General features: G+C 43.8%; 1 protein-coding gene across 2 annotated transcripts in view; it reads right to left on the bottom strand.

Annotated features, from left to right (window-relative positions):
- The window catches only part of sosie (oogenesis-related protein sosie), a 63,886-nt gene that overhangs the window by 35,333 nt on the left and 13,682 nt on the right, over positions 1-14,871 (bottom strand). For both annotated transcript variants that reach the window (XR_016303713.1, XM_089642171.1), the window contains one exon: positions 13,237-13,377. Coding sequence is in view for 1 of the 2 variants with exons in the window: in XM_089642171.1 (XP_089498297.1) it covers positions 13,237-13,377 (141 nt within the window). In the remaining variant the exon portion in view is untranslated. The remainder of the gene's footprint in view (positions 1-13,236; positions 13,378-14,871) is intronic.

The raw sequence follows: 14,871 nt of genomic DNA, 5'->3' as shown, positions 1-14,871 counted from the left end.
GGATATAACTGGACTTTCTTTCAGGAATGGTATATTATTTAATTTAAGGGCACGACAGCTTAAAGAGATAATTTTTTAGTTTAGACCTGAATTCTGTTGGACTTGTTATGGATCTTAGTTCCGGAGGGAGTTTATTCCAAGCCTTTGGCCCAGATACTCCGAAAGCGCGATCACCAAACTTTACATCATGTCAATGGAACAATTCCTTACTAAAACAATATTCCTTTACATTCATAAATACAAAACACAATAAATAATAACTAACATATCCAACAAGCAAATACAACATACAATATTTGGGCAAAAAAGCTTCCTATACTATGCTACTAAACTCTACAACAAAATCACACTCTCATTCAAAACTCACGAAATTATTTTAATATTTTAGGCCGTCGTCGCAGGGGTCGGTAATCAATCGACAGAAACCGAGTGCTGAACTGCGCTGCTGACAGTTACCTAACTACAGCGAACTTAATTTTCTGCGCAGGGTCTTGCAGCGTTCGGGTTATCTTGACTACTTACCGACCCTTGGGACGACGGGCTTAATCTCAAATAAAATTCTGGATACAAGGCACTGGGCGATAAGAAATAAACATAATTAAATTTACATCGAATACAGACTGATACCAAAACCACTCAACTAAACAAAACAAAAAAACCACCTTGAAATATATTTATAATTATTTCAGAAAAACAATATTTAATATATTAACATGTATAAGATGATAAGAAAAATCTTTGAAAAAATTCAGATCTCGACAACAACACCACATATCGGGTCTAAAAATATCCTATATTTCAAGCTGGAACCAAACGTACACATTCACAAAATTTCATTGAAATCTGTTGGGGGGTTTAGGAGATTAGCGTGTACGAACACAGCGACACGTGATTTTTAAATACTAAGATTAGTTAAACCCCGCCACGTGTTGCTGTAGCTCAGCGTGTCTGTGCAGATAGAGAAACAATAGCACGTGTTGCTTTTATGTCCTAAAATTTTCGCTGATTTTTTGGCTGGCACAGGTGACATCTATATAATACAGGTATCTGAAAATATGCGCGTATTCGAATGCAAGGTTGTGTCAAAATTTCAAACCAATCGGTGAAGAAATTTCAGAAATTTAAGATTTTTAACAAACGAACATTTACATTTTTATTTATATAGATAGACAAACACATTATTTGATAAGACGTGTAATAGTGTCAGCGGGCGATTGGTATTCTACCTCTGACATTCCAAGGGTTGATAGTGTCAGCGGGCGATTGGTATTCTACCTCTGACATTCCAAGGGTTTACAGTGTCAGCGGGCGATTGGTATTCTACCTCTGACATTCCAAGGGTTTACAGTGTCAGCGGGCGATTGGTATTCTACCTCTGACATTCCAAGGGTTGATAGTGTCAGCGGGCGATTGGTAGATTACCTCTGACATTCCGAGGGTTAATAGTGTCAGCGGGCGATTGGTATTCTACCTCTGACATTCCAAGGGTTGATAGTGTCAGCGGGCGATTGGTATTCTACCTCTGGCATTCCAAGGGTTGATAGTGTCAGCGGGCGATTGGTATTCTACCTCTGACATTCCAAGGGTTGATAGTGTCAGCGGGCGATTGGTATTCTACCTCTGACATTCCAAGGGTTGATAGTGTCAGCGGGCGATTGGTATTCTACCTCTGACATTCCAAGGGTTGATAGTGTCAGCGGGCGATTGGTATTCTACCTCTGACATTCCAAGGGTTGATAGTGTCAGCGGGCGATTGGTATTCTACCTCTGACATTCCAAGGGTTGATAGTGTCAGCGGGCGATTGGTATTCTACCTCTGACATTCCAAGGGTTGATAGTGTCAGCGGGCGATTGGTATTCTACCTCTGACATTCCAAGGGTTGATAGTGTCAGCGGGCGATTGGTATTCTACCTCTGACATTCCAAGGGTTGATAGTGTCAGCGGGCGATTGGTATTCTACCTCTGACATTCCAAGGGTTTACAGTGTCAGCGGGCGATTGGTATTCTACCTCTGACATTCCAAGAGTTTACAGTGTCAGCGGGCGATTGGTATTCTACCTCTGACATTCCAAGGGTTGATAGTGTCAGCGGGCGATTGGTAGATTACCTCTGACATTCCGAGGGTTAATAGTGTCAGCGGGCGATTGGTATTCTACCTCTGACATTCCAAGGGTTGATAGTGTCAGCGGGCGATTGGTATTCTACCTCTGGCATTCCAAGGGTTGATAGTGTCAGCGGGCGATTGGTATTCTACCTCTGACATTCCAAGGGTTGATAGTGTCAGCGGGCGATTGGTATTCTACCTCTGACATTCCAAGGGTTGATAGTGTCAGCGGGCGATTGGTATTCTACCTCTGACATTCCAAGGGTTGATAGTGTCAGCGGGCGATTGGTATTCTACCTCTGACATTCCAAGGGTTGATAGTGTCAGCGGGCGATTGGTATTCTACCTCTGACATTCCAAGGGTTGATAGTGTCAGCGGGCGATTGGTATTCTACCTCTGACATTCCAAGGGTTGATAGTGTCAGCGGGCGATTGGTATTCTACCTCTGACATTCCAAGGGTTGATAGTGTCAGCGGGCGATTGGTATTCTACCTCTGACATTCCAAGGGTTGATAGTGTCAGCGGGCGATTGGTATTCTACCTCTGACATTCCAAGGGTTTACAGTGTCAGCGGGCGATTGGTATTCTACCTCTGACATTCCAAGGGTAAATAGTGTCAGCGGGCGATTGGTATTCTACCTCTGACATTCCAAGGGTTGATAGTGTCAGCGGGCGATTGGTATTCTACCTCTGGCATTCCAAGGGTTGATAGTGTCAGCGGGCGATTGGTATTCTACCTCTGACATTCCAAGGGTTGATAGTGTCAGCGGGCGATTGGTATTCTACCTCTGACATTCCAAGGGTTGATAGTGTCAGCGGGCGATTGGTATTCTACCTCTGACATTCCAAGGGTTTACAGTGTCAGCGGGCGATTGGTATTCTACCTCTGACATTCCAAGGGTTTACAGTGTCAGCGGGCGATTGGTATTCTACCTCTGACATTCCAAGGGTTGATAGTGTCAGCGGGCGATTGGTAGATTACCTCTGACATTCCGAGGGTTAATAGTGTCAGCGGGCGATTGGTATTCTACCTCTGACATTCCAAGGGTTGATAGTGTCAGCGGGCGATTGGTATTCTACCTCTGGCATTCCAAGGGTTGATAGTGTCAGCGGGCGATTGGTATTCTACCTCTGACATTCCAAGGGTTGATAGTGTCAGCGGGCGATTGGTATTCTACCTCTGACATTCCAAGGGTTGATAGTGTCAGCGGGCGATTGGTATTCTACCTCTGACATTCCAAGGGTTGATAGTGTCAGCGGGCGATTGGTATTCTACCTCTGACATTCCAAGGGTTGATAGTGTCAGCGGGCGATTGGTATTCTACCTCTGACATTCCAAGGGTTGATAGTGTCAGCGGGCGATTGGTATTCTACCTCTGACATTCCAAGGGTTGATAGTGTCAGCGGGCGATTGGTATTCTACCTCTGACATTCCAAGGGTTGATAGTGTCAGCGGGCGATTGGTATTCTACCTCTGACATTCCAAGGGTTGATAGTGTCAGCGGGCGATTGGTATTCTACCTCTGACATTCCAAGGGTTTACAGTGTCAGCGGGCGATTGGTATTCTACCTCTGACATTCCAAGGGTAAATAGTGTCAGCGGGCGATTGGTATTCTACCTCTGACATTCCAAGGGTTGATAGTGTCAGCGGGCGATTGGTATTCTACCTCTGGCATTCCAAGGGTTGATAGTGTCAGCGGGCGATTGGTATTCTACCTCTGACATTCCAAGGGTTGATAGTGTCAGCGGGCGATTGGTATTCTACCTCTGACATTCCAAGGGTTGATAGTGTCAGCGGGCGATTGGTATTCTACCTCTGACATTCCAAGGGTTTACAGTGTCAGCGGGCGATTGGTATTCTACCTCTGACATTCCAAGGGTAAATAGTGTCAGCGGGCGATTGGTATTCTACCTCTGACATTCCAAGGGTAAATAGTGTCAGCGGGCGATTGGTATTCTACCTCTGACATTCCAAGGGTTTATAGTGTCAGCGGGCGATTGGTATTCTACCTCTGACATTCCAAGGGTTGATAGTGTCAGCGGGCGATTGGTAGATTACCTCTGACATTCCGAGGGTTAATAGTGTCAGCGGGCGATTGGTATTCTACCTCTGACATTCCAAGGGTTGATAGTGTCAGCGGGCGATTGGTATTCTACCTCTGGCATTCCAAGGGTTGATAGTGTCAGCGGGCGATTGGTATTCTACCTCTGACATTCCAAGGGTTGATAGTGTCAGCGGGCGATTGGTATTCTACCTCTGACATTCCAAGGGTTGATAGTGTCAGCCGGCGATTGGTATTCTACCTCTGACATTCCAAGGGTTGATAGTGTCAGCGGGCGATTGGTATTCTACCTCTGACATTCCAAGGGTTGATAGTGTCAGCGGGCGATTGGTATTCTACCTCTGACATTCCAAGGGTTGATAGTGTCAGCGGGCGATTGGTATTCTACCTCTGACATTCCAAGGGTTGATAGTGTCAGCGGGCGATTGGTATTCTACCTCTGACATTCCAAGGGTTTACAGTGTCAGCGGGCGATTGGTATTCTACCTCTGACATTCCAAGGGTAAATAGTGTCAGCGGGCGATTGGTATTCTACCTCTGACATTCCAAGGGTTGATAGTGTCAGCGGGCGATTGGTATTCTACCTCTGGCATTCCAAGGGTTGATAGTGTCAGCGGGCGATTGGTATTCTACCTCTGACATTCCAAGGGTTTATAGTGTCAGCGGGCGATTGGTATTCTACCTCTGACATTCCAAGGGTTTATAGTGTCAGCGGGCGATTGGTATTCTACCTCTGACATTCCAAGGGTTTATAGTGTCAGCGGGCGATTGGTATTCTACCTCTGACATTCCAAGGGTAAATAGTGTCAGCGGGCGATTGGTATTCTACCTCTGACATTCCAAGGGTTTATAGTGTCAGCGGGCGATTGGTATTCTACCTCTGACATTCCAAGGGTTTATAGTGTCAGCGGGCGATTGGTATTCTACCTCTGACATTCCAAGGGTTTATAGTGTCAGCGGGCGATTGGTATTCTACCTCTGACATTCCAAGGGTAAATAGTGTCAGCGGGCGATTGGTATTCTACCTCTGACATTCCAAGGGTTGATAGTGTCAGCGGGCGATTGGTATTCTACCTCTGACATTCCAAGGGTTTACAGTGTCAGCGGGCGATTGGTATTCTACCTCTGACATTCCAAGGGTAAATAGTGTCAGCGGGCGATTGGTATTCTACCTCTGACATTCCAAGGGTAAATAGTGTCAGCGGGCGATTGGTATTCTACCTCTGACATTCCAAGGGTTTATAGTGTCAGCGGGCGATTGGTATTCTACCTCTGACATTCCAAGGGTTGATAGTGTCAGCGGGCGATTGGTAGATTACCTCTGACATTCCGAGGGTTAATAGTGTCAGCGGGCGATTGGTATTCTACCTCTGACATTCCAAGGGTTGATAGTGTCAGCGGGCGATTGGTATTCTACCTCTGGCATTCCAAGGGTTGATAGTGTCAGCGGGCGATTGGTATTCTACCTCTGACATTCCAAGGGTTGATAGTGTCAGCGGGCGATTGGTATTCTACCTCTGACATTCCAAGGGTTGATAGTGTCAGCCGGCGATTGGTATTCTACCTCTGACATTCCAAGGGTTGATAGTGTCAGCGGGCGATTGGTATTCTACCTCTGACATTCCAAGGGTTGATAGTGTCAGCGGGCGATTGGTATTCTACCTCTGACATTCCAAGGGTTGATAGTGTCAGCGGGCGATTGGTATTCTACCTCTGACATTCCAAGGGTTGATAGTGTCAGCGGGCGATTGGTATTCTACCTCTGACATTCCAAGGGTTTACAGTGTCAGCGGGCGATTGGTATTCTACCTCTGACATTCCAAGGGTAAATAGTGTCAGCGGGCGATTGGTATTCTACCTCTGACATTCCAAGGGTTGATAGTGTCAGCGGGCGATTGGTATTCTACCTCTGGCATTCCAAGGGTTGATAGTGTCAGCGGGCGATTGGTATTCTACCTCTGACATTCCAAGGGTTTATAGTGTCAGCGGGCGATTGGTATTCTACCTCTGACATTCCAAGGGTTTATAGTGTCAGCGGGCGATTGGTATTCTACCTCTGACATTCCAAGGGTTTATAGTGTCAGCGGGCGATTGGTATTCTACCTCTGACATTCCAAGGGTAAATAGTGTCAGCGGGCGATTGGTATTCTACCTCTGACATTCCAAGGGTTTATAGTGTCAGCGGGCGATTGGTATTCTACCTCTGACATTCCAAGGGTTTATAGTGTCAGCGGGCGATTGGTATTCTACCTCTGACATTCCAAGGGTTTATAGTGTCAGCGGGCGATTGGTATTCTACCTCTGACATTCCAAGGGTAAATAGTGTCAGCGGGCGATTGGTATTCTACCTCTGACATTCCAAGGGTTGATAGTGTCAGCGGGCGATTGGTATTCTACCTCTGACATTCCAAGGGTTTACAGTGTCAGCGGGCGATTGGTATTCTACCTCTGACATTCCAAGGGTAAATAGTGTCAGCGGGCGATTGGTATTCTACCTCTGACATTCCAAGGGTAAATAGTGTCAGCGGGCGATTGGTATTCTACCTCTGACATTCCAAGGGTTTATAGTGTCAGCGGGCGATTGGTATTCTACCTCTGACATTCCAAGGGTTTATAGTGTCAGCGGGCGATTGGTATTCTACCTCTGACATTCCGAGGGTTAATAGTGTCAGCGGGCGATTGTATTCTACCTCTGACATTCCAAGGGTTGATAGTGTCAGCGGGCGATTGGTAGATTACCTCTGACATTCCAAGGGTTGATAGTGTCAGCGGGCGATTGGTATTCTACCTCTGACATTCCAAGGGTTGATAGTGTCAGCGGGCGATTGGTATTCTACCTCTGACATTCCAAGGGTTTACAGTGTCAGCGGGCGATTGGTATTCTACCTCTGACATTCCAAGGGTAAATAGTGTCAGCGGGCGATTGGTATTCTACCTCTGACATTCCAAGGGTAAATAGTGTCAGCGGGCGATTGGTATTCTACCTCTGACATTCCAAGGGTTTATAGTGTCAGCGGGCGATTGGTATTGTACCTCTGACATTCCAAGGGTTTATAGTGTCAGCGGGCGATTGGTATTCTACCTCTGACATTCCAAGGGTTTATAGTGTCAGCGGGCGATTGGTATTCTACCTCTGACATTCCAAGGGTAAATAGTGTCAGCGGGCGATTGGTATTCTACCTCTGACATTCCAAGGGTTTATAGTGTCAGCGGGCGATTGGTATTCTACCTCTGACATTCCAAGGGTTTATAGTGTCAGCGGGCGATTGGTATTCTACCTCTGACATTCCAAGGGTTTATAGTGTCAGCGGGCGATTGGTATTCTACCTCTGACATTCCAAGGGTAAATAGTGTCAGCGGGCGATTGGTATTCTACCTCTGACATTCCAAGGGTTTATAGTGTCAGCGGGCGATTGGTATTCTACCTCTGACATTCCAAGGGTTTATAGTGTCAGCGGGCGATTGGTATTCTACCTCTGACATTCCAAGGGTTTATAGTGTCAGCGGGCGATTGGTATTCTACCTCTGACATTCCAAGGGTAAATAGTGTCAGCGGGCGATTGGTATTCTACCTCTGACATTCCAAGGGTTTATAGTGTCAGCGGGCGATTGGTATTCTACCTCTGACATTCCAAGGGTAAATAGTGTCAGCGGGCGATTGGTATTCTACCTCTGACATTCCAAGGGTAAATAGTGTCAGCGGGCGATTGGTATTCTACCTCTGACATTCCAAGGGTAAATAGTGTCAGCGGGCGATTGGTATTCTACCTCTGACATTCCAAGGGTAAATAGTGTCAGCGGGCGATTGGTATTCTACCTCTGGCATTCCATGGGTTAATAGTGTCAGCGGGCGATTGGTATTCTACCTCTGACATTCCAAGGGTTGATAGTGTCAGCGGGCGATTGTTATTCTACCTCTGACATTCCAAGGGTTAATAGTGTCAGCGGGCGATTGGTATTCTACCTCTGGCATTCCATGGGTTAATAGTGTCAGCGGGCGATTGGTATTCTACCTCTGGCATTCCATGGGTTAATAGTGTCAGCGGGCGATTGGTATTCTACCTCTGACATTCCAAGGGTTGATAGTGTCAGCGGGCGATTGGTATTCTACCTCTGACATTCCAAGGGTTGATAGTGTCAGCGGGCGATTGGTATTCTACCTCTGACATTCCAAGGGTTGATAGTGTCAGCGGGCGATTGGTATTCTACCTCTGACATTCCAAGGGTTTACAGTGTCAGCGGGCGATTGGTATTCTACCTCTGACATTCCAAGGGTAAATAGAGTCAGCGGGCGATTGGTATTCTACCTCTGACATTCCAAGGGTTGATAGTGTCAGCGGGCGATTGGTATTCTACCTCTGACATTCCAAGGGTTGATAGTGTCAGCGGGCGATTGGTATTCTACCTCTGACATTCCAAGGGTTGATAGTGTCAGCGGGCGATTGGTATTCTACCTCTGACATTCCAAGGGTTGATAGTGTCAGCGGGCGATTGGTATTCTACCTCTGACATTCCAAGGGTTTACAGTGTCAGCGGGCGATTGGTATTCTACCTCTGACATTCCAAGGGTAAATAGTGTCAGCGGGCGATTGGTATTCTACCTCTGACATTCCAAGGGTTGATAGTGTCAGCGGGCGATTGGTATTCTACCTCTGACATTCCAAGGGTAAATAGTGTCAGCGGGCGATTGGTATTCTACCTCTGACATTCCAAGGGTTGATAGTGTCAGCGGGCGATTGGTATTCTACCTCTGACATTCCAAGGGTTGATAGTGTCAGCGGGCGATTGGTATTCTACCTCTGACATTCCAAGGGTTGATAGTGTCAGCGGGCGATTGGTATTCTACCTCTGACATTCCAAGGGTTGATAGTGTCAGCGGGCGATTGGTATTCTACCTCTGACATTCCAAGGGTTTACAGTGTCAGCGGGCGATTGGTATTCTACCTCTGACATTCCAAGGGTAAATAGTGTCAGCGGGCGATTGGTATTCTACCTCTGACATTCCAAGGGTTGATAGTGTCAGCGGGCGATTGGTATTCTACCTCTGACATTCCAAGGGTTGATAGTGTCAGCGGGCGATTGGTATTCTACCTCTGACATTCCAAGGGTTGATAGTGTCAGCGGGCGATTGGTATTCTACCTCTGACATTCCAAGGGTTGATAGTGTCAGCGGGCGATTGGTATTCTACCTCTGACATTCCAAGGGTTGATAGTGTCAGCGGGCGATTGGTATTCTACCTCTGACATTCCAAGGGTTTACAGTGTCAGCGGGCGATTGGTATTCTACCTCTGACATTCCAAGGGTAAATAGTGTCAGCGGGCGATTGGTATTCTACCTCTGACATTCCAAGGGTAAATAGTGTCAGCGGGCGATTGGTATTCTACCTCTGACATTCCAAGGGTAAATAGTGTCAGCGGGCGATTGGTATTCTACCTCTGACATTCCAAGGGTAAATAGTGTCAGCGGGCGATTGGTATTCTACCTCTGGCATTCCATGGGTTAATAGTGTCAGCGGGCGATTGGTATTCTACCTCTGACATTCCAAGGGTTGATAGTGTCAGCGGGCGATTGTTATTCTACCTCTGACATTCCAAGGGTTAATAGTGTCAGCGGGCGATTGGTATTCTACCTCTGGCATTCCATGGGTTAATAGTGTCAGCGGGCGATTGGTATTCTACCTCTGGCATTCCATGGGTTAATAGTGTCAGCGGGCGATTGGTATTCTACCTCTGACATTCCAAGGGTTGATAGTGTCAGCGGGCGATTGGTATTCTACCTCTGGCATTCCATGGGTTAATAGTGTCAGCGGGCGATTGGTATTCTACCTCTGGCATTCCATGGGTTAATAGTGTCAGCGGGCGATTGGTATTCTACCTCTGGCATTCCATGGGTTAATAGTGTCAGCGGGCGATTGGTATTCTACCTCTGACATTCCAAGGGTTGATAGTGTCAGCGGGCGATTGGTATTCTACCTCTGACATTCCAAGGGTTGATAGTGTCAGCGGGCGATTGGTATTCTACCTCTGACATTCCAAGGGTTGATAGTGTCAGCGGGCGATTGGTATTCTACCTCTGACATTCCAAGGGTTAATATGAATATCCGGATTTTCCGAAACAGCCTTATCAGTTGACCTTTTCTCAGACACCATAAATTACACGAGAAACGGTCACTTCTCACGCACACTTTCTGTCAGGGTAATTAATAACCATGTTAAGTTGTGTTCAATGAAAGCACATAAATAAAATATATTTATTTTCTTGTTTTTTTTCTCAAATCGTGTCCTTATTGCCGTGGATCGCTACCCTCACTTCGATTGCCCTGGTTAAGCACGTTCTCAAGAACGACTCTCTTATTGCCGTGTATCGCTACCCCCACTTCGATGTTCCTGGTTGAACTGATAAACTCGAGTAAGTCAAAATGTCAATTATTGGCGGCCATCTTGATATTCTAGAGATCTCAACCGATTCGGTTCAAAATACCTAATTTCGGCGTCCATCTTGAAGCTCTAGAGTTCTTAACCGATTTGGTTCAAAATTAGAATGATGGAGGTTAAGTAGAAAATGACTTCAAACCCAGAGTTAAAATGTATAATTTCAGCGGCCATCTTGAAACTCTAGAGTTCTTAAACGATTTGGTTCAAAATTAGAATGATGGAGGTTAGGTGGAAAATGAAATCAAATCCTAAGTTCAAGTGTCTAATTTCGGCGGCCATCTTGAAACTTTAGAGTTCTTAACCGATTTGTTTTAAATTTTGTACAGATGCGGCTAGAAGAAAGATGAACTCGAATCTAAAGTCAATTTTCGACTTTCGGTGACCATTTTCAAATTCTAGAATAGAATTCTCAAACGATTTGGCTAAAAAATCGTACAGGGAGGTTGGGTGGGAGATCTCGCATTTTATATATAATTTGTACAATTTCTGACAGATTCTTTAGTTCAAAAAAATCTTGTTTATTGAAGTGAAACTTCTTTAGGCGCGTAATGGATTTTCGATGGACGGAGTAAAACCGAGTCAGGATCGACACGAAAATGCGGGTACCCCCACCACCGCTCACCGTTCACTGTCCCTCTCTCACCATATGCGCTTGTTGAGGTGGGGGAGCCGCTCACGAACGTTCTCTCTCTTCTCTTCTTTCCTCTCTCTCAGACACCAGCGAACTGCGCCACGCCAAGCATCAGCTGCTTGGTTAGTATACTGCGTCGTGAGTGTAATACGAGTGAAATACGTAATTGATTGTGGTTCATACGGTTTAACAAAAGAAGTTTCACTTCTGTCTTGCGTAGGCTTGACACACCCACTTTTTTTTTCTATAACTTATCGTCTTGTATAGGCTTAGCAGATTCTTAAAAAGTAACCTGCTGCTAAACCTACGCAAATCTCAAGTACGCTCAGCAATTGAATTCGGGAGCCACCTCTAGGCCGTAGCCCTACGATACTTGATTCTGTGCATAGGAGGGCGGACTGTCTAATTGACAATCCATTGTTAACAGACCGCGATGTGTGTATACTGAGTCTGCTCTACAGGTATCTTAAGGCGAAACTTAATGCCAAATCACTATTTTGATTAATCTTTTTAACGAATTGGTGTACATTATGAATTCCAAAAATGGGCTTCAGATAAATTGAAGGTTTTCCTATCGTTTCGTTTGAGTAGAATACAAATATAAAAATAAATTACTCAATAAAATTTTTAAATTTAAGCTACTAAAAAAATAATTTTTCAATAGAAATGTATGAATGCGTAAAGGAAACAACTTTAAAAAATACAGTATTATAGCTAAGATTATCTGTGACAGTTTCACTTGATTAACTTTTTTGCTTTCTTATAAAATTATTTACAAAATAAATAAAAACCAGTTTTGTGCTTGAAATCGAACGTTTCTAGACTCCGTTTGTCGAACGATTTTAATGCAGGTAAGTTTTTAGATTCTCACGGCCAAAAGCATTTTTGTTGTTTGTTTTTGGGGTGTTATGCCGTGTTGCGCTAACTCCTTCCTGTCCGAAACGTCGGCTAAAGAAGGAGTTAGCGCAACACGGCATAACACCCCAAAAACAAACAAAAAAAAAAAGATTTTAATGCATATTACCCACAGTATAAGGTATACAAAGAATATTTGTTATTTGTTTTTGGGGTGTTATGCCGTGTTGCGCTAACTCCTTCTTTAGCCAACGTTTCGGACAGCATTGCAGTATCCATCATCAGGGCAGATATGTTACACAAATAAGGAGTTAGCGCAACACGGCATAACACCCCAAAAACAAATAACAAAAATACTTTTGGCCGTGAAAACCTTAAATCATATTATACAAACAATATTTACATTTTTGGCTTGTACCTTCCTCTTAAGGCGATGCACTACGTCGTGTAATATTTTAAATTGAGCCGCTATCAATAACAACCCTTGCGTAGATGGCGATAAGGTTTAAATTCCCGCTTAACACCATCCGCCTGTTTTGATTTATGCAAGAAAAAAACATTTGCCAAAAATGTGCCTTTTATTTTATTTTGTGGATGTTCAAGTATAAATATTTAATTTTTTTAGATCATTTTATAAATAACTTAATTTGACACATTATACAATAAAATTTTAGCCGAAAATGGGTTCGTAAGTAGGAGATTTTGAACTTTAAAGCAGTTTTCATAGGACTTATACATTATTTTTTTCTGGGCTTATAAAAAGATTTATCTAAAAAATACTCGATTTTTTCAAAGGCCAAGATGTATTCTACTCACAGTATTTAATTAAAGTATCTGAAACATTTCTAGGCGACCAAATTTTCAAACCAAAAACACATGATTTTGCATTACTACTTATGGCATCGCCTTAATGGTGCCTGCTATATGAGCTACCAGCATTGATCCCGGTGCGTGATATTCAATGTAAACGAGCGGAAATTCCGTTGATATTGGCTTCATGAAAACGGGCCACTTCTACTAGCATATATGTTGTCCCTCCTTCATGTAATCTGGCCCTCTCCAAGACCCGCACTAACAAATACCTCCATACAGCCTCTTCCTTACAAGGGGCGCTCTTGTGAGATGTCACAAAAAAAATAGCTTACCTTTCAGCTTAGCTTCACACCTCCCGTTCACAGGGCTGGAGTTATCTCCGCACAGGCAGCGCATTTTAAAGTCGTTAGGTTCGCGGACGCAGCTAGTCCCCTGAATTCCGGCACAATCGGGTTCCTTGGAGCACTCCCTGCCTGTAAAAGAAAACACTCTGAAATAATACGGAAGCACAAAACAGTGGAAGATTCAACCATATTTGTGGCCTTTCCTCTCAGGCTAATTTGTTTGCTATTGGGTATAGCTCACATAAGCACAAAACAGTAAAAGATTCAACCATATTTCTTGCCTTCCCTCTCAGGCTAATTTGTTTGCTATTGGGTATAGCTCATATAAGCACAAAACAGTAAAAGATTCAACCATATTTGTGGCTTTCCCTCTCAGGCTAATTTGTACGCTATTGGGTATAGCTCATATAAGCACAAAACAGTAAAAGATTCAACCATATTTGTGGCCTTCCTTCTCAGGCTAATTTGTTTGCTATTGGGTATAGCTCATATAAGCACAAAACAGTAAAAGATTCAACCATATTTCTTGCCTTCCCTCTCAGGCTAATTTGTTCGCTATTGGGTATAGCTCATATAGGTTGCTATTATGCTACGTATACATATGCGAGCTGAACTGCCGAACTAAACCTCAACTTATGGAAAAGGAACAAAGCCGCTTGCAGTTACTTCGTTTCTTTATGTATACGTACCATTATTTGTCTCAGATAAATGAGTAATATGATCTAAAAGGTGTTAGAAAGAGAAAACACCATGCTTTATAGTTACCCGCACCTTCTTATTTCCGACGTAGCTTATTATTAGGGAATAAGCCGACGTGGCTTAGAGGTCCAGAGCACCTGACCGGATATCAGAAGGTGCAGGTTCAATTCCTGTCGGCGTCATTTATTTTTACTCGGGAGATATTTTCAATTTGTATGGATATTTCAGGCGAATTATTATTGCTTATAAAAATTTGTTATCCTTTCTATTATGCATAAAAAACTTTTCTTATAAACATTAATTTATCATTGAAAAATAATAAGTTTATTTTAAAAATAAAATTGTTTTAATTAGTACCAGTTTTTTTTAATGGTTTTCATTATTGCTTTTTGAAAATTTAAATTTTTTATAGCATAATTTACATTGTCTCCCCATGCTCTATATTCATTTATATACATGATGTTCGCGGTGAAATTGCAGTAACTTCGTGAGGAGATTCTACATGATGGTAGAAGTAAAAAATATGAAGAACTTTTTTTGAAATTTCAACTTTTAGATGTACTTTTCAGCTACAAAGAAAAATCGCGCCGGCGTGTGCGAACTGCATTGTTATTGCTTTTGGATCATTTGAAATCGACCGGCCAATCCTAGAACTAACACCCGCTACCCACCCTTTCCGCGCTTTACAGCCGGTAACAGAACAGCTGTGATTTGTTTACTTTATACCTCACATGTACTCACTATACTTGTGGGTTACATAACTCGATAATGGGTTAGAGGGCTTGAAGACCGCCCGTTACGTAACAAGAGTTTCATTCATTAATTCTTCTGAAATCTGATTACTTCAATGATCGTTTCATGCCGTGAAAAAGATAAGGATTTTTAATCCACATTTACGACACATACAACATACCTCTCAACGAT

The sequence above is a fragment of the Hesperophylax consimilis genome, chromosome 17 (genome assembly GCF_061612785.1).
Source record: "Hesperophylax consimilis isolate HC1 chromosome 17, BYU_Hcon_1.0, whole genome shotgun sequence".
NCBI lineage: Eukaryota > Metazoa > Arthropoda > Insecta > Trichoptera > Limnephilidae > Hesperophylax > Hesperophylax consimilis.
The sequence above is the reverse complement of the archived record's forward strand: the minus strand, read 5'-3'. Positions and strand labels throughout refer to the sequence as shown.